General features: G+C 43.8%; 2 protein-coding genes across 3 annotated transcripts in view; one reads left to right on the forward strand and one right to left on the reverse strand.

The window, feature by feature from the left end:
• LOC308364295 (prolyl endopeptidase) overlaps nucleotides 1-27,949 on the reverse strand; it is a 202,513-nt gene that overhangs the window by 23,758 nt on the left and 150,806 nt on the right. Inside the window, exon 2 of one of the 2 annotated variants that reach the window (XM_080837388.1) lies at nucleotides 215-399. In XM_080837388.1, coding sequence (XP_080693514.1) covers nucleotides 215-256 — 42 coding nt within the window. In that variant the 5' untranslated portion in view covers nucleotides 257-399. Of the gene's footprint in view, nucleotides 1-214; nucleotides 416-27,949 lie in introns of those variants that run through there. The other variant, XM_080837389.1, reaches the window with a different exon arrangement.
• prdm1b (PR domain containing 1b, with ZNF domain) lies at nucleotides 16,439-27,776 on the forward strand (the record flags this gene model as incomplete). The annotated part of the gene is made up of 6 exons (XM_080836339.1): nucleotides 16,439-16,609; nucleotides 20,954-21,073; nucleotides 22,811-23,063; nucleotides 25,466-26,418; nucleotides 26,592-26,720; nucleotides 27,213-27,776. The coding sequence occupies 6 exons, from the start codon at nucleotides 16,439-16,441 to the stop codon at nucleotides 27,774-27,776; spliced, it is 2,190 nt and encodes a 729-aa protein (XP_080692465.1).

Genomic DNA, 27,949 nt, shown 5'->3' on the forward strand with positions numbered 1-27,949 from the left:
TGAGCTGGAAGCAAGTGAAAAAAGATAGCCACATTAAACCTATTGAACCTATCCTCATATGACCCCAACACACACACACACACACACACACACACACACCCAACCCCATACACACAAAGAGAGAAAAGGCCTATTGCTTCCTGTATGCCAATGAGTGTGTACATATGACTTTAAGAAGACACCGGGGGCTATGTCACATGAGAATACCACCCACCTTCTTCTCATCGCGTCTTGTGGAGGGATACTGGAAGGTCATGACAGCTGAGAGTCTGTCGTTCTGATAGGCTTTTTTTCCAATTCGTTTGCTCACTTAGCTGTGCTCTAGGCTAATGGTGGAGAGCTCGCCCCAAAAGTGAAAGTGAAATTAAACTTTTCTTCTCGTCTGTCCCTTCCTCCCTGCTGTCTCCCGCCCCATTCCAACACGCATGCCCACGCTCACGCAAACTCTTATGCAACTCAGGCAGGAAATGATGTCACCATGAGCAAGCTGGGGCTTAGTGTGGAGAGCTGGTATCTAGTGTCAATCACAGCAGCCGAGAGTCAACGTGAGGGCAATTATGTGTACAGTAAGTGGGAGTGTAGCACTACTTTCAGTAAGTCTTTTTTTGCAGTGCTCTGCAGAAATGTCATGAAAATGATTTGATTAGTACTGCTGTTGAATGTGGGGACATAAACTATCTGTCATTCTTCTTGCCCCACTTGTCATTCACTATCTGTGAGAGTTTAATCTTTAAATTATGTCACATTTGATCAATTAATTTCATCCAATGCCTCAGGATAGATATAATTTATATTAGAGAATAAAAAAGAATAAACCATTGTATGTAATTTTCTATGTTGTTTCTAATTGCATGTAAGCCAGCCATATAAATAGTGAACTGGCGAGGCTATGATAAACAGTTCAACACCATGTCTAGGCTCATACACCCATTTAACAGAAGTGTACGAGCACAGGTAGTCTTGAGGCTCGAGCTGAAAGAGTTAAATACATTTCGTATAACCTTATTTGAGTTCAGTAACTAGGAGATGCTGGGAAGTGCAGGGTGATGACCAGGGTACGACCTGTTTTCTCACTAGATGCTCCGCAGGGAAAAAAGACATTGGGGAATGGATGGGGTCTAGACGGGAAGATGTGGGTGTCTGTCTGAGCAGGTTACCAGCATTCACATGAACATGAAGGAATCAGGGTTCAGACCAGGGTTCAGAGAATGGTGCAGATGGCTTTGGTTTCGCTGCAATTAATGGAGAGAATGTGTCAGATCAGATGTTTTGCTCCACCTTCCTGCTTCCTGAATGGTATTGTCTGAAACTGATTAGACCTCTCCACCCTTTCTTTTCTGGGTTTCTCCCGTATTTTAGCCTTCTCTCCCCACTGTCCTCCCGTTTACTTAGTTTCCCTTCTTGTTTATCTCCCGTATTTTTAACCTTTCATAACCATAGGCAGAAACATACTATAGTCCCTTCCACGATTATTGGCACCCCTGATGAAGATGAGTAAAAAGGGTTATAATACGTATATCCACCTTTCCGTGAATTAGCTTTGTTTCAAACTGGTGTAATGAGAAGAATCCAACCCTTAATTGAAGTAAACTTATTCTAAGGAAAAATGTCCCTCATCAAGAAATAATTATTTTATACAAAATCACATTACACACCCCTAGTTTTTCCATTCATATCTTATTTTTTAAAGTTGATCAGTGTTTAGGAACTTTCAAGCAGTAATCCCTCTGTTTCAGTGGGGTATAAATATGAGGTGAGACAGAGGCCAAATTCTATTCTTCATTTTTCAACATGGAAAAGAGGAGAACACTCATCAAATAAGGAAAAAGTGTGTTTCAGGAAATGGCTATAAAAATAGGTCGCCTGAAAATGCCCATATCTATCAATAGAGCAATAATTTAAAAAAGTGCAAATCAACTAGAACTGGTACAAACGTGCCTTGGTCGTGCTTTTGCACACAATGAGGATGACGGTAAGAGAAGCAAAAACTTCCCCATGAATCACTGTTGACGAGTTGCAGCATCTTGGGGTCACCAAGTCTCCAAAATTACCATCAGATACTACCTCCATGCCAACAGATTATTTAGTCATGCCAGAAAAAAACCTTCCCTGTGATTTAACCACCTGGAGTTTGTTAGAAGCTGCTAGAACTTTAACTGGAACTGTGTTCTATGGTCAGATAAAACGCTGAATGACTTTACTGAAAAGAACCTGATCCACACAGAACCAGGCATCTGACCACCTACTTAGTAACTTAGTTAATGTAGCATCTAGTTAATGCAATCCTTGGAGAGATTTCAGGGTTCACTGTGGGCTCCCTTGTCTAAATGTAAGGGGGAACTTAAGGTTGGTGGTAAAGCCTGAGACTCGGCCACGGAAAATCTCCCCTATTTTCAAAGCCCAGTGATGAAAATCTCCCTTATTTTCAAAGCCTTGTGCCAAAAATCTCCCTTGTTCTCTCCATTGTCTTGTTGACAGGTATGGTTGGGAGCATTTTTTCACTTCCAAATGCACCATAAACAACAGCATAGTTGGCACTGATAAAAGCTTGCTAGCATGCTAATTGTGTATCCACCAGTGCATACTACACTATATAGGTAACAAGACGAAAACGGCGTAAAAACGTAACATGATGAAAGAGAGGGAGACTTGAGAGTGTGTTCTTTATTTTCTGTATATTATTTATCTTTTGTATTTTTTGTATTTAAAGGTCAAAATGATATATTCACATTATATAAATATATGATGTGAGATTCAGTTGGCTTTGCACAGAAACAGTCTGTAGAAATATCCCTCCTTTTATGTTTTGATACATTTCCGAGCCTTTACTTTTTCACTTTTACTTAAGTAAGGACGTTGAATCAGTACTTCTACTTTTACCAGAGTCTTTTTTGCACAAGTCTCTGTGCTTCTGCTTGAGCAAAGAATGTGTGTACTTTTGCCACTTCTGCAAGTGGTTCTTGGACCCTGTTTCCAGTGGTCCCCTCAGATACTGATGGTTTAAGTGCAGTTAAGAGAGGGAAAATAAATAAAACTGAAAGCAAGAAATCATACGTATACGCATATATAAGCGGAAGCATATACGCTTAAGTAAATGAGCAAGGAAAGAGGGAGGCAGATGTCTGTTGTCTTTTAGGCACTATCCTGTTGATTTCAAATCTCTTAAGTGCGTTTATATTTTTGTGTTGACATTAACGCACAACGTCTGCCAGCTCTCAACACCTTACACCACATTATTTTTCTGTGGTTCACACACAGACACAACATACCACACACATGTTCATATACATTATGTGCAAACACAAATAGTGACACCCGTTTGAGCAGAAACGCAGCTTCTCAGTATCTCAGCACTGACAGCCAGTAATGAATACAGCATCTAAATATAACATGCCTATTTTAAAACCGATCTAGATTGTTCTTTGCTAGACAGAGTGCCCATCAACATGACTGGTGGTGAATGTTCTGAGCCTTCCATGGTACTGGAAGCTGTCAGTGCAAGGTGTGTTGTATACGTGTGGTTGTTCTTTAAGAAGTGGTTGTTCGAAGTAGGTGGCTTAATGACATGTTAAGCTGTGCTGATGGACACGCTACTGACTTCCTCCTGTGAGTCGTCAGGTGCAGAAGAGTTCACTCAGCTGGCGGAGCTGCAAGACAGGCCTTTGCCTGCCTGTGTGTGTGTGTGTGTGTGTGTGTGTGTATGCGTGTGTGTGTGTGTGTGTGTGTGTGTGTGTGTGTGTGTGTGTGTGTGTGTGTGTGTGTGTTCTGGGTGTGTTGCAGACATTGGAGGACTGTGCTCTACTGACTCCATCCCCATCTTTTAACTCCTCAAGCAAATTAAGTAGTAGGTGTGTGTGTTAGTGTGTATAAATGTGTTGTACATGTACTGTACACACAGAGTGATAGACATTACAGACACACACACACACTCACGCGTCTGCATTGGAATGAATGCTGAGCAAGATGGGAACTTTTCCCAGTGCAATGACTCAAGGCAAATCATCTGCCATCCAACCCAGCAAGGTGAAACAGCCCTTGAGCAAACATCACATGGCTCATTAACATCCCTTGTAGAAATGTTTAGTCTCTCAGCTCAGCCTCACCCTCACTGAGAGATGGTTCTGGAAGATCCCTTCTCCTCCTGACTCACAGCCAGCCCTCACCAACCACTCAGTGCTTCCAGCACAGCCATGAGCCAAGCAGATCCATGATGGAAAATGTTAGCCAAGCATTAGCTTGGGATACTGGTTTCCTTACGTTATATCAAATAACAGAATAAAAGAACAAGAATGGCTGAGTCACCACACCCCGCCCCTTGACATATAAGACTTATGGGTGTTTGTTTGGGTTGTTCGAAAGGCATGCCCAGTCAAGCCTTTATTTAAAAACTGGAACTATAACTAACTTGAACTAAGAAAGATATACTAGGGGTTAGTTCGGATGTAAACACAAACGAACACCCATTTATTTTGTCTTTGATGGCTTATATGGACAAGAATTATCAGACATTTGTGCCCGATTATCAGACACAGTAGCATTTTGTTTATGTGTCTCCTAAACTGCTGTTGTTTCAGACCATGTGTTTTGTACGTTTTGTGTGAAACACCTGTTTTATTCTAAGCAAATATATTAAATATTCAGGCAGGTAACTGCACTGTATTTGTCACATGTTACTATATTTCATCTCACTGGCAGTTGAGTTTACCTGTCAGACCTTTCCGCCGGCTAGGAGTGTCCTTGGTTTTGTTTTCTGTTATGTCTCATGACCTCGTGATGTTTGGTTAAATCTAGAGGGCAGCACCCTGTAATATTCATCACTCACTAGGTGCTCTGTTCAAAGCCATAATTTACAGAAGATATTATTTCCTCTCTTGCCTCTTCCAGCTTATTTCACTCCTCCAGCAATTATATTCTCCCTCTCTAATGATCGCCCACTAAACATAGTCCATTGTATTTCCCTCTTTTTTCCTCTTTTTCGGACTGTTTCATTGAGCTATCTTCCCCTCTGGTATTGTGCAGGTGTGGAACAGGTGTTCAAAAAGACACATGGTCTGTCCCCACACCTGATCACAAACACACACAAACACACACACGCAAACACGCACGCACACACACACACTCACCAGTACAAACACTGACACCTTATCACTCTGCACCTCCTTATAAAATACCACATTAAATAGTCAATTCAGCATATTTTTAAAAAACAGACTTCGTCTTTGAGCAATTGCAAGTACTGAGGTAGAACACTGTAGTGTTGAATTCTGGACCTGGAACTACTGTTGTGTTGTCGAATAGCCTTTTGCCATGGCAATAACAAATATATTTCAGAACGTGGATATATAGCTTTGTTTGTACCATGTCAGGTAGCTATTGAGATTATATTATAGCCTTAAGAGCAAAATCCACTTAGACGTGTTCCAGACAACATAGTGCTGTTTTGTGTGTATCTCACTTAGCTAGCTTTCTCGAAAAGGCTAGCATCGCCTAAATATCCTAAATTAACCATGTTATCAAGGCTAACAAAGGATATTTCAGGTCTAGGTAACGCACACACGTTTCAGTTCATGATAAATCACTATCAATTCATGTTGTGCTGACACTTCATCTCACTCACTCATATATTATATATATATATATATATATATTTTTTTGGGGGGAATTGGCTAAAGAACAAGAATATTTAGAGAGCACAGTATATACTAAAGAGGCGCACTTCCCCCTTCAGCCTCTGATTGGATGTGGAGGACATTCAGAGAACGACAGAGAGAAAGAGAGGGAGAGAGAGAGAGAAACAGACAGACACGAGACAGAAAGAGAAAGACAGAGACGGGCGAGATTGAGACAGACAGAGAGGGAAGAGAAAAGAACAAAAATAGCGTTTAAGTTTCAGACACTTAATCTGCCTAATCCACACAAAGCTGTGAAAAACGACTAGAGCCACAGAGGGGGCAGGAAAGCAAGACGGGCTAATTTGTCTTTCTATAATGAAAGAGGGATGAGAGCGAGGAGGATAAATACACTAGTGCCTGTGTAACACACAAAGCTTGTCCCAGTTCAGAGTGGGTCAGCTATTACAAAATAACCAGGACCTTGTGTTATGTATGTGTTTGTGTGTTTGTGTGTGTGTATGGTGTGTGTGTGTGTATGTATGTGTGTGTGTGTGTGTGTGTGTGTGTGTGTGTCTGTGTGCTTGTGCGTGTGTGTGCGTCCCCATGCATACCGTTCTTCCCTGATCATGCTATTCAGATGGGTCAATATGGCAGAGTCACAGGTAGCCAGCCAGCAGGAGACAGGATTAGCCTTACAGACGCGGCAGTATTGTACACGGCAGTGACGGCTCGCTCTCTCTTTCTGGACCAGCTCATGGAGCCACAGTCCAAACAGCAGCACGAGACACCACTGAGGCCCCGACTGAGGGCAAACACTCCAGCAATCTGTGCCAGACACACAAAGCAAACATGTACCCACACACACACACACACACACACACACACACACGGACACACACACACTCTAAAAAAACACTAAAACAAGCAACACAAGTGAACGCAGACACGTATAAGTGACAAGCAGAGACTGGCATTATTAAATATTTACACTCTTTAAAGGTAATTAAGTGTAGTTAGCAAGCCTGAGGTTATTTCAGGTTCAGCCGGAAATAACTCAGATATCCACTACTGTTGTCAGTTATATCATTTTGTGAAGTGTAATAAAGTTGGCAAGTACGTGCCAAAAGATTATAGCTCCCCAAGAGCAATACATTATCAAATCATTCCAGTGAAGGATATCTCTTACATCACCTCTGGGGAGTACTTTTCCCTTTTGTTTTTGTTTGTTGTAAAGGTTGATCTCTTCTCCTAAATGCACACCCTTTTATCAATGGAAAATAACCTGCTTCACGCCTGTCTGTCAAGAGACACCTAGCAACAATATGATAATAAATCAATAACAAGATAATTACTCTCATTTTAGATGACTCACACACTATGACTTTTCTTAATTCACAATGGAGTTTTAGACAACACACACACACACACACACACACACACACACACACACACACACACACACACACACACACACACACACACAATTTCGTATTGTTCAATCTCAAGCTGTGAGTCCGGGGCAGACTGGTGTTTTTGAAGAGTATTGATTTTAGTGTTTGGGGGGTGGGGGGTGGTTTGTTTTGAATCTGCTGCGAGAGTCTTGGGCCAATGAAGAAAAGGGGGATTTAGTCAATTAGGGGGGTTGATTGTTGTCCGAAAGCAGTGAAGAAACGGATTAGATCGGGAATTAGGTCAGAGCGGCGATAGAGAGGGGGAGCAGGAAAGGTGGAGGAGAGCACGGCAGGAGGAGTGGAGAAGACGAGAAGAATTGAGGTCAGACAAACACTGCCACACGTCAGGAGAGAGCTGGACCAAGTTAAGAGGGAAGACGGGTAGTTATAAAAAGAAAACATGACAAGCAGATTGGGGTTGAGAGAACAAATAGGGTCACACATGACATGTCAAGGAAACCTGTTAATTGTTGACAATGTATTAATTATGCAAGTTACATACATACATATACAGGACTTTACTGTTGGTTGCATAGTAGACATATTTACTTTTCTTTTTTTCTACCAATATTTCAAACTGCATTATATATTATATATATTGTGTTCTTACATATACTACATGTAATGAATACCTTTACTACTGTATATGGTGCCACATTGTAATATTATGTCAGGCTTTCATTTACATGCGTAAGAGAGACAGAAAAAGAGACCCAACAAATGTGCTGAGATGTTCATTTCTGAACTCGAGGCAGGAGGGGGAGGAGGGAGGGGAGGGAGGAGGAAGAGGAGGAGGAGAAGGAAGTTGTTTTCTAGGGCAGCACGGCAGGGGATCAGGTAAACTTCACCTGCTCTGATCCCTGGGCGTGTCTATCTTTAGGTTTGCCCTGTCTAGACATCTTTGATTCAGCTGCGGGCACAACTCTGTTTACACAACCACCTCTCTCCGCCATCTGACCCCTTCTGTTCACCTCCTCTCTCTCTATTCATCTTCTCCCTCCCTCTCTCTCTCTACTCCCCTTTTCCCTTGCTGCCCCCCTGTCTTCTTACTTAATTAGCAGACGCGTTTATTGATCCGCTGGATTTGGGGTGAAATCCTGCCTGTCTGACAGACGGATCTGTCCTCAAATCTTTGTCGGGTGGTCTGGGATGGGGGGTCTGTTGCATCTAACTGTCTCTCCAGACCTCGCCCACCTGCTCGCACGTCCAAAGAGACCACTATATTTGTGATACTTCTGATTTATCATTATCCATCTCTGTTGCATGAGAGGTGATGCACCAATCAGGCTCTATATAGCTTCAGGGTCACATTTATATTTCTCTATTGTCTATCTATTTTATGCAAAGAAGCTTAAGAAGGTGGTACAATACAACATGAGCAACAGTAGGTCAGGCTGATGCTGATAAGATAACAACTGACAATATTTAATATTTTTTAATCAAGCTAAGGTGCCAACCTAACATATATGCCTAAGTAGTGGCTTTGTTGGAATATTATGGGATGTTTGAAAAGTAGCAAGGTTGGTAGAGAAATCTGTGTAAGGGTTGAACAGCATATCAGCTACTGCAGACTTAGTCCAGCCTTCACGGTTTATCCGCTGTGAGAACTACAGGAGCCTCGATGTTTACAAACCTTGAGTAAAACCTTTAAAGTCTTCCAAGGGGATAGTCGTGAGCTGTGCTAACAACCTTGGCCCTTATTGTCATGGTACCTCACCACGTTGACACAGTAAAGAAGGATGTTAGACTGAAAAAAAATAACTTTTAGCTGGTTTGAAAAAGAAAAATATAGGCCAAGAGTTTCCTTCCTCTTTCTACTGCAATGTGTTCTTGAATCTTGTGGTATGATCACAAGAGATGGTATTCATCTTATGACTGGGCCAGAAGAGTGGACTCTAAAGTATGTTTGTGTTTTATGGAGAGCAGTTATGACAGCTGATGACAAAGAACTTGATCTGCTGCTGAAAGCCACAATTTCGATATCAAAGAGATTGTTACTGATGCATTTACCCGCACGGTCCCGGGGAGAGAGGGTATAGACATGCAACGGAAAAATATCAATTTCCTTAGACTAAGTCACACTGATTGATCACTTAGAGTAAAGAAGAGTATTGGGGTTGTTCTTTGGATTCAGGAACAGAACAGTATGGAGTTCCCTATATTAAGTTGCCAATAGTGAAGGGTGTTTGTTTTAAGTAAAGGACTTAAACTGTTTTCAAATTGTAATAATTGAAAAAGAAAAGGTGTTTGGAATGAGGGGCATTTATTGAAAAAAAAGACATTGTTGAGAGTTGTTTAAGTTAGGGCCAGCTTTTGGCTGTCAGAGACGGCTGTTTGAAGAAGCTGTTATTGGGCTTATATAGGTATGTGCACATGGGTTGTATTTTGTTGTTGTTCAGAGCAAGGGACATTTCTTCAGCATAAAGAGGTAGTGGTTTCAGACTGAGTGGTTATTCTGAGTTTGTGTCTTTTTGCACAGTTTTACTTTGAGGTATTTTGCTCAGCTAATGGATTAGACAAATAGGAAGGGGTTCTCTGAGCATTACATTGCTCAGTTACATTTTGTTGTTATAAAAGCAGATTTGTTAGTCTTATGCAAATCTGCATTATTTTCGTGTTCTTGATGTTCTCTAGCCACGAATGTGTAGAAACACATTTGCATACCATCAAAGCACTGATGAGTACACACACCATTATGAACTGTTAGCTCTTTCCTGTGTTTCGCCACAGTAGAAAGAGGTGTGAACTTTTTTGCAAAATGACTCAGAGGACTCTTGTCATTGCTGGCAAAATGATCTGTGAGAAAGTGTTAGCTCTCAGTCCCACACGGTTTCCTTAAAAAGACACAGGCACTCTGGCTTGCTTTTATTTTTCACCGAAGACGGCCAACCACATTTAGAGGTGTTGACCAATGCTGTCGTCGTAGTGACACAGTCGCCATAGCAACATTTGCCAAAAAGGCATTTGACTATTTATGGCTTTTTGCTAGTTCCTCAACAAAGCATTTCAAGTCAAGTGAATCTTATTTCTAAACACATCAAAGCTTTCCAGTTCCTAAGAACACCTCAGAAGGTAAACAACAGTGTAGTAAGCGTTCGTGTTGTGTGGGATTTTTGGCATTTTTTTCTTGCAGCACGCACCACCACACGTCTTGCTCAGACATGATTTGGCCCCAAGCCCAGTAAAGCAGAAGCGAGTTTACGATTTAGTCAGAGTTGTTTTTGTTGTTGTTTTCTTTCACATCAGGGACATTTTCAGGGCCATTCTTTGAGGGCCATATGCTTGCTGGGGATGAAGCAGAGGGGCTGTGTTTTCCATCCCCTTGGGGAGTGATGCATTGTGGGAGAGGATTGACGGAAGAGCCACTTCACACTGGCCTTTCGCTTACAGATGCCAAAAAAGGAAGACTTGTACATAACAATCAAAACCCATGACGTTTATGCAGCCTTGTTGCCTTGTGACCATATCTAGTGGGGGTCGGGATTGGTTGCTTAATCCACATTGATGAACAAGGTGCGTTTGGATCTCTAGGGACCACTGAGATTAAAAACGATTCAAAATCTTTCTCTATCCCCTCTTCCAGATGTTTCCAGTAAATCCTTGTGGCATCTGAGCTCACCAATCATAACAGACTTTCATCACATGAGGCTACTCTCATTGGCCGGTGGGAATTTGTCATCCTTGAGAACAGTTGCTGGGACTTAAGAAAATGAAATTTGTCAAAAATCTAAACCCACCAAAAAAAAGAGAAAGAGTAAGCTGTAAGAAAACAATCCTTCACCCCCCAACACATGATGCCAATCCTGAAACAGATGGAAGACATGGTCCCTAACGAGGGATCACTGACGCCGTTAATTTGTTTGTCCATGGAGATCAACTGAGCTTTTCCTGTTTATTTCTTTTCCTTTTCACAACAACAAAACATAGCATGGAGAACTTGTCAGTTTCACTTCTCAAATACTTTCTTTGTAGGCTCTGCTTGTCTGACACACTAAAGACGCTCACAGTGAGTAAGAACACGAACATCTACTTCTGTTGCCATAAAGTGCGTTCATTAAGTCAATTTGTGGTTAACAGTCATTCAAATCCATTATATGTTCATTACTAGCAATTTTATGTCTGCACACCTTAATCAATCAGGCCAAATGATGACAGGTCTACTTAAAATGGACTTGCGAACAATGGTGGGTGGTGCCTCTTTTAGCCTTGGCAGCAGTAAAAATGACAGTTGCAACATACATCAAACTTCATCAGAGGTCATACTGGTGGGCCAAAAACAATACAAACGATGTGGGAAAAACACAACAGGGCTTAAAGAACAATCAGATCAAATGCACAAATGAAAATCCTCTGGCACTTAGGTGATGAGCGTGGATAATGCAAGCCAACATATTTAAGGTTTTCCTTTGGAGGATGATCATAATGCGAGCTCCGTAAGCCCGCCTGGCAACTGTAAACAAAATGATCGGACTGAGCGCCGCTACAATGCATTATTGGTCTTCCCACAATCCTCTTCAACGGTGAACCCCATTATCCTTGAGTGGGACTGTTGCTGGGGAATTCTGACTGACGGGGAGATCATAGTAGTAGAATCTGAGGCGAACAATGGAATAACAATGGAATAACATGTATTAATTAATCCTCTTTATCCAGGAATGCATAGGGGATATCAACTATTGTTTACCTCTAGGACCATGGAAAGATTACAGGAAGTCAGAGAGTACCAGAGAGTGAAAAATGCAGACAGGGTGAGAATGGAATTGAAGAGACACAGCTGTTATGTTTTTTTGTTTATTGCTATAAGTCACTCACGGGAATCCCAGTCATCCTTTTGTCATTTGTGGTTTTCAGTCATGAGACCCTAGCACCTACCACATAACCACTGCATGACCACGAACAAAGTAAACATGCCCTGAGATGTCTGTCAACATTATCCTACTCAAAAGAATTTGAACATACTAGTGTTGTAATTAATTGTAATAAATCACTCACATATTGAAATTCTAGCTGGTATATCAGTCGAAAAGTATGTTATTGCAAATATTTGCCATCAAAGAAATTTCCTCTTAGTAAAATCCATATAATTTATTTAATGTAAATAGTACATTTTCATAAAACAGAACTGTAGTCTAGCCTCTCTGGAAAGGGGCAAAACAGACTCTCTGAACTTTTGGACTTTTCCAATAATATTTTCCAAGAATTGTGCAAATTCAAAGATAGTAGAATGACAGGTCAACTAGATATTCGGTTACTCTTTGGCTATTATTTTCTTAAGAGGTGTTTCAATTTCAAACAATTCCTACACATCAGAGCTACAACAATGTAACATTTTCCATAAAATACTGATAGTCCACAGTGATATAAAGTGAGAGTGAGTTAAATTCAAATGATATCATTCTAGGTATCTCTATTCCATTCTATAGCATTAACGCAAGTGCTTCCTGTCGTTTTTTCTTGAATATGTATATCTATAATATTACCTTTTATAAAGAGTTATAAGTTATAAGTTATACGTTATAAGAGTTATAATTGTATGGTGGAGGTGTTTTAGGGAGGTGCATGTTTCAGGGTTTGGCATGGCTCCAGTTTTAATGTGCTGTCCTTAGCTGCCGTGGCAACTGATGAAGAAACAGAGTGAACAAGTGAATAGCCTCAAAGCAAACCTCTTTCTTTTTTCCTGTTACCACAGTGGCCTATTTCAGGACATGGTCTTGTAAATAACTTCATAAATTAAATAACTTGTCTAACTTACCCTGTCTATATCTTTTAACCCCTGCGTGTTTGTGTGTATGTGTATGTGTATGTGTGCGTGTGTGCGTGCGTGCGTGTGTATTTAAAGGAGACTTATGATTTTACATGTAATTATTAGAGCTGTGTTACTACTCTGTTGTTGGCTATTTGCCATCAATGTAGTACGTGAGCAGACAGTGTGTTATTTCCTTATTGTGCCATGGCTGTGTGCAGTTTCATTTTCAGCATGACATCATGAGCTTTTATTAGGTTTACAGTTTCAGCATGACATTCTGATGATGACAGTATTACAGCATGGATTTGCTCAATTCCTTCCTGATTTCTATCTTTGCCTCTCTCTCTCTCCGTCTCTCTGTCTCTCCGTCTCTCTGTCTGGTCGATAACAGTATGTCATATAAAGCATTCCAGGTATGCACCATGACCCGTCAGTTTGGCACACCAGTCGCAAAACATATGCTTCATACATAATACTTACCCAGGACCTGTTCCACTAATGTATCACCGTCTGAAACCCCTACAGACTCAAACACCCACCCCCACCCACACTTCCCCACCCCCACCCCCACCCACCCACCGCCACCCCCACCCACACACCCTCCCTCAGGCTGGGTCAGCGCTCCCTGGAAAAGTGCAACTGGAGCGCCACGCGCTCTGACACACTCTCAACTCAGAGGGGGTGAGGTAATGAGTGAGACGTCTCAGCCCTTAGCCGACATTAGCCAACATTAGCCTGTAGCCCAAGACACTGAGCCTGGCCCAGACTGTCTGCAAATTAGAGAAATTAGCCCGGCACAGGGAGAGAGCTCAGGAGCTCTTCCCACTCCACCCCTCCCTTATCCCCCCACCATTACCCCCCCCCCCCCTCCTTTACCCCCCTCCTCCCTCTCCCTCCTCCCCTCCTGGCCTCACGGCGTGCCTCACACGCGACAGCCAAACGCCACACAGCCTCGCCGCATCCCACAGCCACCTCTCGGAATAGCGGCCAAGCCATATGTCAGCCAATTTGCTGTTTCACTGGGCCAAGATGACAGCCGGGGCTGGGGAGGGGGGGGGAGATGTGTGTGTTTGTGTCTTAAAATGGCACACACACACAAATATGCACGTACACACACACATACACACACATGATAATTATGATCATTTCTTGAACTTAAAAAAAGAATCAATATGCATGTTATATGTAAAAATGATTTAATACATTTAGAGATTATTTTATGATATTTATGATATTTTATATAAATAATACAATGTTTTCCAATATCCCTGTGTAATCTGTTCATGTTGTTTATCTGTTTCAAACTAAATATTGTATTTGCTAGCAATGGGTTATGAACATTATTAATTAAAAACACCTCCAACAGAATCAAGATGAATGGGATACACAGAAAAAGTTACCAATAGTTAAGTTAATAATTATTAAGGATCTTATCTGAACCACTCATGTGGAGAAAGTCACCCAAATAAATCTATCTATCAGTTTATCCGTTGGTGTTGACGCACCTGCGGTGACTGTGACATGTGAAGTTTTTACTTTCATGGATAACACTCTCCATATGGTCTCTTTTTTTAGTTTCATGTGGAGTCCTTTTCCTGTCAGGCATCCTGTCACTGTGAGCTATCTCTGGCTGTCGGAAAGTGTAAGGAGGACACGGCAGGGAGGTGCGTGCTGAAGCTGAAAGTAAGTCTTGCCCGATGTGGAAACTCTCCAGGCAGGTGCGTCTGAGCCCAAAGTAGAGACCAGAGAGCTGACCTGATCTACATCTCAGGCCACACCAGCAGGCTGAACTGGATGTAGGTCAGGGGAAGTGTGAGTGAGGATTCCTGGGAGTGTGTCAGTGAGTGAATGTGTGTACGTGTGTGTTTTCTGTAGGGTGGGCTGGGGGATGGAGGGGGGCTGAGCTCGTTATGACACAAAATGAAGAAAATTAAACAAAACGTCCAGTGGTGTGTGTGTGTGTGTGTGTGTGTGTGTGTGTGTGTGTGTGTGTGTGTGTGTGTGTGTGTGTGTGTGTGGGGGTGTGTGTGTGTGTGTGTGTGTGTGTGTGTGTGTGTGTGTGTGTGTGTGTGTGTGTGTGTGTGTGTGTGTGTGTGTGTGTGTGGGGGGTGTGTGTGTGTGTGTGTGTGTGTGTGTGTGTGTGTGTGTGAATGGCTGTTGCACCAGGGGTCAGGCCCAGCCATATGGGCCATATCTTTTATATTGTATTCATCCTCTAGATTGTTCCTTTGTCCACACTAGCTTGTATTATGTTGACGGGCATATTGGTGTTTACGGGTTGTCTGAAGACACTGGTTGTGCCCCAATTGGTTCTCTTCCTACTAATCCCCACAGTCATGTGACTTGTGAGCTGACTTCTGGTTGGCTGAGTGGATCTGCTCAAAAGCTGGCGCAGCGAGAGCTCTGGAGTTTGTTGGCCAACGCATGTGGACAGTCCAGCAAAGAACGGATAACAGAGCAAACTCAAGGGAATTCTCCGCCACAACCAAATACAAGTTTGGGAGAACATTGACAAAACTTTCAAGAGGACTGAGGATAAGCCAATAGGATGTGCTGGTGACAGACAAAGACAAGTCAAGCAATGGAATGGCACAACCAAAGAACGCAAGAGATGACCATCCCACAGCTGAATGAATGAGGGAAAGTGAGTGAGCGTGGTTTGTCTTCTTTGTCCACAAGTTGCAGGGCTGGAATTTCTAGAATTTGTGATTTTCACTGGGTTGGTGGCTTCTTCATAGCCATCGTGGTGATGGTTGAAATTGATTTGTGAAGTGTCAGTATGGCAAATATATATATATATATATTTATTATTTATTTCTTAATTTTAAATGGCTTTTGTTTTGATGACTGAGGAAGGCTATCTTACACTGTTTGGCCTCACAGGGTAGGTCGATTGAATCTTGGCTTTTGTGAATAGCTGATACCTTGATGCCCCAATAATGGGACATGGTTTAGATAACCTTTTTCAAAAAGCTTCCTTTCAGGTCTGTTATTGACTGGGTTGGGGCTAGGTGTTAACAAACACTGACATCAAATAGCAAATAGTTAAACATTGATTTTGTGGCCACAGGGAAGTGTTCAGTGACATCACCTATTTAAACAAGGATAGAAAAAGTGAGTGTGTTCGGAAGGAATGAGTGAGGTCACCCAGGTGTGTCTGGTGGCGATAATCATCTCTGTGTCAACTTCAAATCCACCTCCATTAGATTGGGTTATCTTTAGAAATCATATCTTGAGGCATTATTTTGGAATTTTAAGTGGCTGTTTTGCTGATTGGTTGACAGTGTCCTGAAGTTTCCTTCTTAAGGTTTTAATTTTTTTCTGTTATTAATCAAACTTTGCACTATACATATTGTTTTCCTATATGTAATGGATTCTCATGTTTTGCTATTTCTCTCCCTGTCTCTGTCTCTGTCTCTGTCTCTGTCTCTGTTTCTGTCTCTGTCTCTGTCTCTCTCTTTCTCTCTCTCTCTCTGTCTCTCTCAGGTAATAATCTTTAAGAAACCTATCCTAAGAGCCTAAAAACACCAAAGCAACCCACACCAAAGCAGAGCAGACTAAACCAAACACACTCGAAGAGAAAACAAGAACTGACCAGAGAACAGGACCAAAAGAAAAAGAGTGTGACGATGAAGCTGGAACCATCAATGGGGAACATGTGTGACTGGAGGGAGGCTGACTTTGACCTCCACTGCACGTACATCGTCCCCGACCAGACATCCGACCCGGCATTCGGCGTGCCACAGGCCATGACCTCCATCCCACGCAATCTCACCTTTGAGTACGGCCCAGATAATGAGGTAAGTGATAGCGTTACGTGCACACACACACACACACACACACACACACACACACACACACACACACACACACACACACACACACACTCACACACACTCACACACACAAACACACACACACACACACACACACACACACACACACACTCTCACGCACACAACACACACACACACTTCCTGCTACTTTCAAATAGGGTCAGTGGAGTTTGTTTGGAGTTTGTTTACACTGACTTAAGAGGTTTCAATATGTCATTATGTGATTATGTTGAAGGAAACATTTGTGTGTTTGCCGATCAGTTATGGGAACCCCCAATTGCAAGTATGACAGCCTAAGTTCTGTCACAAGGTGTGCGGAATTCCTGTAGGAAATGAACACAAGCTTGCTGAGATGCATTCCTGCTGCGTGTGCTCACTGTCCGTCTCGCTAGCATCCTGCTAATTTCACTGAATAGATGTAAGCCTTGTTCCCTCAACAACAACTGTTTTGCCATAAGATGCCATAAGTGTTTCTACCTTAAACTCTCTTAGCGTCACATCGCTATTCGAAGCTACCTCTCTCTCTCTCCCTCTCTTTGTCTCTCTCCCCCTCTCCATCCCTCTCTCTCCCTCTCTTTTTTTCTCTCTCCCTCTATCTCTCCCTCCCTCTCCCTCACGTCCCCCCCCCCCCGTCTCTGAGTGTTGCTGGCTGGAGAGCCTTGGGTCAGTGCCTAAGCCTCTTTACTGTAGCTCCCTGGGTCAGTGTTGTTCGCTTTCAGTCAGTCAGCTGCTCAAAGTTCAGGGATGAGCTGTGCGACCCATCCAGGTGATCAGGCTAATCGCATCAATGGGTCCTCTCGGCAGGTGAGCGAGGGCTTACTCAACCTCTAAAGGCCGCCACTGTGTGCTTTTAAAAGTAAAAGCTTCCCCCACAGAGTTTGACATTAACCCTGAGGTTCTCTACGGGAAAAGTAGAAAAACCATCAACATGTCAACACGTGTAAAAGTGGTTATTCAGGACTGAAACTTGTTTGACGTTGGTACCCAAAAAAGCTTCCTCTACAGAGAGTATTTTCTTAGAGGGAGTTCCTCCATACATACAAAACATTACTCTGAACTTCAAGGCTACAGCTTGTTATAGGTAGAAGGGATTGATAAACTGGATTGCTTTTGAGGAAAGATATGGGGGGAATTAAGTGAGAGAAAGGTGAAGAGAGCCAGTGAATGGAATGAGTGGGCATCTGAGTACATCTCTCCAGCACTTTAGGAGGGCATTTTTGTTATTTTTTTTAGCTTAGCTCTTAGCTAAGTGTTAGCTCGTAGATCTCTCTGGCACTTCAAAGTTTGTTTGTGGTTGTGCTTTTCTCTGTCTTCCGTCCTCTCCCTCCGCTGTTGTCTCTCACACAATCACACGCACGCACACACACACACACACACACACACACACACACACACACTCAGATACATATGCATAATCCTCATTAGCAGAGAGTTCTCTTCGATTTCTTCTCTTTTTTTGCTCTTCTGGTGAGAGGTATGAAATGAGTGTATGAGAGGTGGCTTAGCTGGTTACTCATGTCCACATCGCTCAGTAATGACAATCACCAAGCAGTAATGTGTAGGTGGCACGTCTGGCTTGTAGCTTACCTGCACACACACACACACACACACACACACACACACAAATACACACATACACACACACACACACACACAAAACCACACACACACACACACACACACACACACACACACACACACACACACACACACACACACACACACACACACACACACACACACACACACACACACACACACACACACACACACACATACACACACACACACACACACACACACACACACATTCACTTGCTGATTGAAAACCAAATCAAATTGTGACTCTTATATGCAGCAGTCCACACTCACTTCTGCTTTTCTGTAGTGACTCTAAGGTGACCTATTTCATACGTCTTCTCAGCTTCTGCTTTTCCATTTTCAACGCAGCGATAAAAATACTTATTTACATCTCCTGGCCTTCACTTTTTCTCGCGGCACAGCTTTATCTACAATCAGATGTGTTTAAACTTAGAGTGCCAGCAGGCGTTTGTCTGTGTAGATTTGTGCATGTGAGAATGTAATTTTCTTCATTCTGCGAAGCAATTCATCAACAATTTGCATTCAGGAGGCAAATATGAGCACACACTCACTTTACTTCTTCCTTTTATTCATAAATAACTTAGTGGATGGGTGTGTGTTCCCACACTTCCTTTTTCCTTTTCCCTGAACATTCACCTCTGGTTCGCAAATTCGGCGAAGTGAATGTTGAATCTGGTGAGTGGCCAGATCTAGGCCAGTCATCCCACCAGGGATTTGTCAGTTTCCAGGAGTTGAGCAGCCCTAACATTACAGCAGGGGTTGACCGCAGGAAACTGAGGAAAAGCAATAGAAACCAAACCGACTCAATAAGTCATAGTCTGGAGTTCACAGTTTTCCCTTCCATTTCCAGTCATAGACTGACCAGATTTCTCACGCTATAACACCTGCTCACATGTGCATAACCTCAAAAAGGGTCAGGTTGAATTTATTTGGTTCAGTTTGGTTCTGTTGATGTTAATTAATCCAGACTGCCTTGGTGTAAAATTCTGACATTTTCGGGAAATGGAAAAATCTGAAATTAAGTATAATCTTAAAATAAGTCTAAATCGAATTCTATCTACACGTTCACTTTGTGATAAACTGAAGCTGTTAATACCACATTATAAGTACTGCAACAGACACACAGTGCCAACAGTCTTGGGACAACTTCAACATCTTGAATTAACACGGGAGCCTTTTCTTTTGGCGGGGGGGGGGAGGGCTAAATGCCCCCCGTTTACATACACCCTGCTGCCCCCCCCCCCCCCCCCCCCCCCTCCAACCCTCAGTGTGGGGCAGATGGGGGCACGTGGCAGATGGGGCTGCTCCGCACCAGGCCAAGACCAGAGGAGCAGGAAATAGGTTAAGCCCTTAAACGATTACTTTCGTTTGGAGGCTGACGAAGACTCCTGGCAGCTCGCGCCAATGTCCTGGCAGGTTGTCGTAGGGTGGGGGCCCGGGTTTGGGGATGGCGTCGTGGCGTGGCTCCTGTCAAGTGGTGAACTTCGCTTAGCCATACCCACCCCCCCACCCCACCCCTCGCAACTTAAACCCCCAGCAGTGAGCAGTTAATCACTCATTAGTCACGCAACGCTTACCGAACACAATTCTGCTGTCACAGAGGCTCTTGTCTCATGATGTGCAACGTGACGGCGTGCAGCATGGGGGCCAACCTTTGGAGCTCGAACCCTTCCCTCGCTTTCCTTTCCACACCGCCCCTCCCCGTCCTTCTTCAAGATGTTTCATTTTCATTTTCCTTTCTCCCACCATCTTTCTCTTTTTTATTTATGTAAAAAGCACAACTTCAGTTGTTCAAAACTAGGGAAGGCCCAAACCTACAACCAATTGCATTTTTGAAGTAATGTTTAAGACGAAACACTGTGACCACATTTCTATCTTTTCAAAAAGACACGGGGACAGAAAGAACAGGGGCTTCCTGGTAAACAAAACCACAAATTTAATTTCGCCGCTGACACACACACCCACGCACGCACACACACACACACACACACACACACACACACACACACACACACACACACACACTTGTGGCTCCTTCCCTTTCACACCACAGCTCACCAACAGTTTCTCTTGTTATTGTTAGGCTGTGTCAGTTAACAGTTAGTAGTGTTACCAGGGGCCTTCCTATAAAGGGGGGTGGGGGTGGCGGGGGTGGCCAGAGTTTGGACTTGGGTGTCTTTGGTGTTGTTGCCCTGGGCTTTCTGAAGGGACATAAGTTCAGGTGAGGCAGGTGTCAATGGTTCACCAGGTCAGTGGAGTAGGCCGAGGAGGGAAAGTGTAATTCCTTCTGAGTCGTTTAAGTCCTTAAAAATGAATGTGTGTCACTTTCAGGCAAAGGCGCCCTGGTTGCCAAAGATCTATTTTAGGCTTAAAAAATAAAAATAGAAACAAATCTTGAAAACCCAGGACTGATGCAGTCATTGTATCTGACAAAAAGAGAGGGAGAGAGAGTGAATGAACAGACAAAGGGAGACAGAAAATGGAGTAGTTAAATAAGAAAACTAGTTGTGAACTTGCTGGTGGATTTTAAACCTTAGATCAAATCAATAAAAAGGACACATCAATGGCTTCTGAATGATTTTTGATATCAGATAAAGGTCAGAACAGACCTACTCAGCTTTCCCTTGTTTATAACCAGCTAAACCAAAGTGCATTTTTTAAAATGATTTACATGGTTTAAATGGTTTTCTTGTCTATTCTCAACAGGTCACAGGTGTGTTTAGTAAGGAGTACATTCCTCAAGGGTCTCGTTTCGGACCCCTTCAGGGAGACATTTACACCAAAGATAACGTCCCACCTCAGGCCAACCGGAAGTATTTCTGGAGGGTGAGTCCGTCTGATTGACACACACACACACACACCAGATCCACAAATATCCAGTCCCACACAATCACCCACGATAAATGAACACCACCTTACCCTCAGCCCCAATTATGACTCACACACAGAGGACAGAGAAAGAAAGAGAGAGAGAAATCCAAGTATCTTTTTTGCCTTTTGGCTATGCAGGGACTTTTCCTTGTCTGTATTAGCTGCATAATACTTACTGTAACTGAGGTCCATAGATCTTCTGTTCGAAAGTTCATTTCTGCTTTGTCAGTGAAGGGAAATGTAAGAATTGCTACACATACAAAACCCACACACTCACCTCCAACACCCCTACCACACACACACACACACACACACACACACACAGTATTTCTTCATTGCAGTGATAGGGCCACTTTCATTTTCACATGTAACGTGGATTTGTCAGCCACCTCATTCACAGACACAAACACACACAGACTCTGACTAGGTTTTTTTTTTGTAACCGATTGTCGATGTGACTTCCTTTGAAGGATTTTCTTTGAAGTTGGCTATGTATCAACTGCTTTTTTAGAAGGGCCAGGAGTTTCTACCTTTTCCCCCTAAAATGAGAGATATTTTTTTCCCCCGGCTAGTGCATTTCTCACCGAATAACTTTGTCGCTCTTTGTGTCAGACTGGAGTTTTTTTTCCTTCCTTTACCATTCGTTTCCTTAGTCATCCTTTGTTCATTTTCAGTACTACGCTTGTATTTTCCACCATGTTCCCGCCCAGTTTCTATCTGACATTGTCACACCAGTGAGAGTGCTCTGGGAGAATGCCAAGACACTTTCACGTGACTTTGACAGGTGTGTGCGCTCGTGTGCATACGTGTGTTTCTGTCATTGCGTCACACTCTCACATAGACCACTCCCTCGAGGGGTGGAATCTTACGGGAGGCATGTAGGTTACACAGCACTGAAAAAAATCCCCTTCTTGTGTTTATGGGCGTGTGTTAGAACTCCCTCCCCCTTCCACTCCCCCTTAGCACATTTTAAAAGGCCACTCGTTTAACACCAATAACAGAAACTTACCGAGACACACACACACACACACAAACACACACACTCAAATACGCCTGCGCACCTGCACATAAAGACACACTCCTGGTGTGGTGAAGGCAGAAGCAGAAACATTGTTAAGGAAAAAAGATAGAAAGTTTGAGAGAAGAGACAAACAGAAGACAAGCACAGAGGGATTAGAGAGAAGCTTCACAGAACACATTCTGTACATGGCAGAGGTGACTAATTAGCACTATTTGTAAGCAGGCTTGGCTGTCCACTGGAGAACTCCTCTGGACAGTCAGGTTCACAAGTGGCCCACTGATGTTACAGCAGTTGGGAGTGATGGTTGTTTTTATTTAGGGTTATTTATTCAGAGTGTTTGTTGAAGAACTAGATTGCTGCTCAGAGGACGATGGGCAGTTTGATAGCTGCAGCAGTTGCAGTACTTCAGTTGTATGCAGTTTGGTGGGCAAATGTCATTTTACTCTGGGACTGTGGAATTGCTATCGCATTTGTCCTTGTTTTTCTGATGACTACAAATGTCTGCAGTGAACATCAATTCGCTTTTGAGGTGTAGTTAATAGATGGGGGGACTGAATGTGTGTGAAACGCATGGAGTTTGTCTGGTCAGTTTTGCTCATGAGATCTTCTTCTTCTTCTCTTTTCTTCTCGGTATCTTTTGCCATCCTCTCCTTGTCGTTCCCTCTGAACAGATTTACTCCGGGGGTCAGTTTCTCCACTTTATCGACGGCCATGACGTGCGCCACAGCAACTGGATGCGTTTCGTCAACCCTGCTCGCTCACTGGCAGAACAGAACCTGGTGGCCTGCCAGAACGGCCGGGACATCTACTTCTACACCATGAAGCCAGTGCAACCGCAGCAGGAGCTGCTGGTCTGGTACAGTCAGGAGTTCTCCCAGCGGCTGCGCTGCCAGACAGAGGATGAGAAGCAACAACTCAAACACAGTAAGTCCACTTCTACCCCTGTGGAAACTTTTTGTGGACTTCGATGGTGTTTATTGTTGTTTTTTGCAGTTGCACTGATGTCTAGATGTATTCTGTGGGTCTACAGTTATACTACACATTTGGAGAATGATTCAGAGGAAAGTTTTCTTTAGAACTGTGAGGCACTGTGTTCAGTGAAAAGATTAAGTACAGTGTCCAGTCTCTGACTTAATGAAAGTATACTACTTAATGAAAGTATACTACTTAATGAAAGTATAGTTCTACTTTAAACAGTAATTCTAAGAAGTTTTATGGTTTGCATTTAATATGGTTTGGCAGTTTGAGGCATGAACGGTTCCTTTTACATACTTAATCTGATTCCTTTGAATAGCTCAAAAGCATGACAGCCTGTTAGTCAGGTTGTCAGCTCTCGTGCTTGTTGTTCAGTCTTCTACTTGATCAAGGTACCGTTTTGAATTTTTGTATTAGTCCAAATATTAAGCAGAGACCTGATTTCACGAGCTGACCACGTTATTTGGTAGCATGTAGGTTATTTGATATTGACTAGTCTGAACCTCTCTGACCTGACTCCAGTAACCCCGCTTTACACCTTGACACCGCCTCAAGCACCAGTTAGCCTAGCTTGGCCCAAGGGTTATCGGCAGGCAAAAAGTCCCTGGCTGTAAGCCCATAGGAAGCCTTGGAAGTGACAATTGAGACACAACTGGTTTTGGCTCGCACTACTTGGCCAGATAAAGGAGACACGGCTAGTCGTTAATCGACTAGATCAGCCATGCCAGAATGATATGTATTTTTACAAAATCCACTTCAAAGAGATTCTCATCTGACGGCACACTTGTGTACGTATGTGACAGAATGAGAAAGTATGTCTGTACATGGTAGTCATGTAGGGGTGTGTTGATGAAGGTGTGTCATGTTTTCGCCATCTATTTTAGAACATCAGACAAGGAGTTGGAAAGTGATAGGGATAAGATTAGGAGCGTCAGGGCTGTGTGTACTGTGCTCTTACTCACCAGTCCTTGAGACATTGGCATTGTTGTGGAACATTACCTGAGTCACATAGACATGTCCAGAGATTTTGGTCTACTGTGGGTTTTGTGGTGACAATTACCGCCAGTAATTATCCCATGTGGAAATGGAAGATCCCTTCTGTGTTTCGACAGCACAGAGCCAGGAAATTCAGAAAATGCTCGTAAAAGTCACATGACAAAGCCCCTGAAGGCTAATCATTAAAGCACCACATGTTATTGTTTCTTCCCTGGACTCATTCTAGCGATGTCACTCAGAGGCACGCGAATATATTATCATTCTGTGTTCAAAATTTTAATAAATGTTGATTAGCCTTGAGGCAGTAACAGGACATTCACTTATTAGTGGGCCATTTATAGAAATTGATTAGCCACAGTATATTCTGTGTGGGAAAGATTTTATGTAACTGTCCATACAAACCATTTAGAGGCCATTAAATGGTTCTGCAAACTGTAATGCCTCACAGAGAAAATGTCAAAATATTGTGATGAGAGTTGATAGTATTGTTATGTGTCAGGTGTAGTAAAGATCTCAAATGCCAGTTTTGCTTGACATTTTAGCTCCCCTATGACAGCGAGGTTTACCGTAACCGTCACTTCATATGGTTTTAAAACGGGCTACTGTTTTTACTTTCCTTTCCTAAGTAATGACACGGCAGCTACTGTGGTTGCCTGTAAATTCTGTAAGCAAATACCTCAACCTGACTTCTATGGAACCTATCCCTCAACACAACACTAGTGTATCTGAATGAAGCTTGACAGAAACAGACATTTAAATAGTCATTTGTTGGATATTATTCTACCTTTTTTTTGTCTTATCTCATCAAACGTTTAATCCCATACAAACGTTCACGGTACATTCTGCTGTGGCTATCACTATTGGTCACAAACACGTAAAAAAGAGAAGAGAGGAGGAACACACACTCATACACACACTCTTCTCAGTCTTATTTCCAGCAGCACACTGAGCAACCCACACACAGCCCCACTCTCACTGCGTGGACTCCCACGGAGTAATTGTGCTGGCTAATCTGTGATAGCAGTACTACCACAACGTCATACTGAAACTCAGCCAAATATCTCCTTACCGTCATTCAAAAACTGAAAGCATCGCCATTTACCATAAGTGGGCAGGGAGGGAGGATATGAGGGGGAGTGTTTGCTAAAGGAGTGCTTTTGTGACACGAGTCATCTACTGAGAGTTATGTCATGGTGAGCTCACCATGACTTTGGACTTTAAGTCAGTTTTATCATGGCCTTTTATGATGTCAGTTTCTTGAGCACGTAAAAATTAACATTGTTTGTAGTGAAGAAAGTAATGTAAATAACTCGATTTTTAATTTTAGCTCTCTCTCTCTGTTCTTCTCTCCGTAGAGCACTTGATTGATCCCCCAAAGCATCACTTACCTCACTGGGGCTTCACTGTTAAGCCACCACTGAGTCCAGCCTGGTCGCGGAGCGATGAGGATGATGAGAAGAAGAAGGAGGAGGAAGATGAGAGAAACGAGTGCAACGAGTCTTCTGATGAGAAGATTGATGTGGTCGGAATCCTGGAAAGGGACACCCCGCCCGACACTCCGGAGGAGCAGCAGGTCATGGACTTTAGCAAAAAGATGGAGAAAGAGGAAGATGATGACACCACCACTGTCATCCCAGAGCCTGACTCTTTGTCCTCTCCTCAGTCCGACCTCATGGAGACCAGCCTGGGTAATCAGGTCTTCCGAAGCACCCCTCCTCTAGCTCCACAGCTTCCCCTTCACCTGCACGGCCTCTACAACCATCGCGAGGGCCTGGTGTCCTCCTACCCTCTCTACACTCCCTCCAGGCCCCTCCAGCCACCTCCATACCAGTTCTTACCTCCATACACTCCCCACTACCCCTCTCTGCTCTTGCCCCAGTACTCCTCTCCTTTTCCTGGGGTGATCCCTTCCAGAGGTCCCCTTCGGTACAACACCTTCCTGAGCAAAGAAGGCTTGCCTTTCCCCTCCGTGGCTCAGCCTGACTTGCCTGCGTTAGCCTACCCTCCCCCACCCGGTGGCCTGAAAGAGCGCCTCCCAAACACCTCCCCTCCAACCGGGGTCCCTGCCATGCTGGAGCTCTCGCCGGTCCCGAAACACTTCCCAGATTCTCCACAGTTTCAGCCCTTGTCAGGCTGTGAGGAGGCCATCAACCTCAGCCTGGCCAGCGGCAAGAGTGGCGGCCCCTCACCCCGCCACGAAACCCCCGGATACAAGGCCCTACCCTACCCCCTGAAGAAACAGAATGGCAAGATCAAGTACGAGTGCAACATCTGTCTCAAGACGTTTGGGCAGCTCTCTAACCTGAAGGTAAATTTAGATCTCTCTTATTTCTGCCTCCTATATTTGCTGAATATCTGGTCAAAGCTTTCATCTTAATGAACTTACAATCAGGGTCAGAATCTTCATTGGTATGTAGTTAGTGTCTGAGTGAGTGAGTTAGTGGGTGTGTTCCCTGTCTGACCTCTGTGTCTGTGTTTTAGGTGCATCTGCGTGTGCACAGCGGGGAGAGGCCATTCCTGTGCCACCTCTGCAAGAAGAGCTTCACCCAGCTCGCCCATCTACAGAAGCATCATCTGGTCCACACGGGAGAGAAACCTCATGAATGCCAGGTGAGTCGACCCACCTGTTAATTCCAGTCTAACTGGGAGCCATGTTCCTATTTAGTTTTGCCCTGTTACCCACATCGCGCCCTTATGTGGCGCCGCATGAGTCAGCCGAGGTACTTTCACCTCACCTTTTTAAGTTTAAGGGAAGGAATCCTTGTCCTTTTGTTAGGCATTGTTGTCAGACTGGGCACAGCGGTGCTGGAGGTGTTTATTCATGTGGCGCTCCATGACGTGATTTGTTGAGATGAAAAAATAAAACAAACAGGTCGGGACTGTCTGGCAACAGGGAGAGCACTGTTTTCATGTCAATAGAGACTGTTTAGAATGTGAATGCAGTTATATCCTGCTTTTATCTTTTGGATGTTCTTTTTGAATCTGTATCAAGATCGAAAATAACCTGTTTTGTCCTATTCTTTTGTTTTCCTCCCTTTTATCTTTTTCACACTCCCTCTCTCTCTTTCTCTCTCTCTTCTTCTGACTCGTTCTCTTGCACAGGTGTGTCATAAGCGGTTCAGCAGCACAAGCAACCTGAAAACTCACCTACGGCTCCACTCGGGCGAGAAGCCCTACCAGTGCAAGCTGTGTTGCACCAAGTTCACCCAGTACATCCACCTGAAGCTCCACCGCCGCCTGCACAGCTCCCACGAGCACCCGCACCGCTGTGCCCTCTGCACTGCCGCCTTCCTCCACCTGCCCAGCCTCCAGCTCCACCAGCGCCTCTGCTGCTTGGCGTCTGCCCCTGCGCTGCCCTCAAATACCCACCACCCCGCCTTGGTCGACCTGCAGACCATGGGCCACGTTTTGGAGAGGTTTGACGCCAGCCCCGAGGCGGAGGCCCTGGTACGGAGCAGTGCGTTCAGCCGCGGGGACGGAGAAGAAGCCCTGGAGCGCTGGCTGGCCGCCAGCATGGAGGGCCGGGAGGGGAAGGAGGACCGCGGCGCGGAGAGGCGACTCCTCCAGGCGCTGGCCGCTAAGCACAGTCCCACCGCCAGCCACCAGGAGCGGGCCAGTGTGGTGCACTTCCACCCCCGGCCCCATGGGGTGAAAATAGAGGTGTAACATGGGACTGATCAAGGGATGATTTGACTGATCAAAGGGACATATAGAGGTTCTTAGAGTGACTTCCTCCTCACAACAAGATCCATGCCAAATACAAAAGCAAGCACAATGTATTTTCTGTTGTTGTTGTTTAAAGTTCTTCTCCTCAAAGAGAGATAGAGGGGCAAACCAAA

This window comes from Sprattus sprattus, assembly GCF_963457725.1.
Source record: "Sprattus sprattus genome assembly, chromosome: 4".
NCBI lineage: Eukaryota > Metazoa > Chordata > Actinopteri > Clupeiformes > Clupeidae > Sprattus > Sprattus sprattus.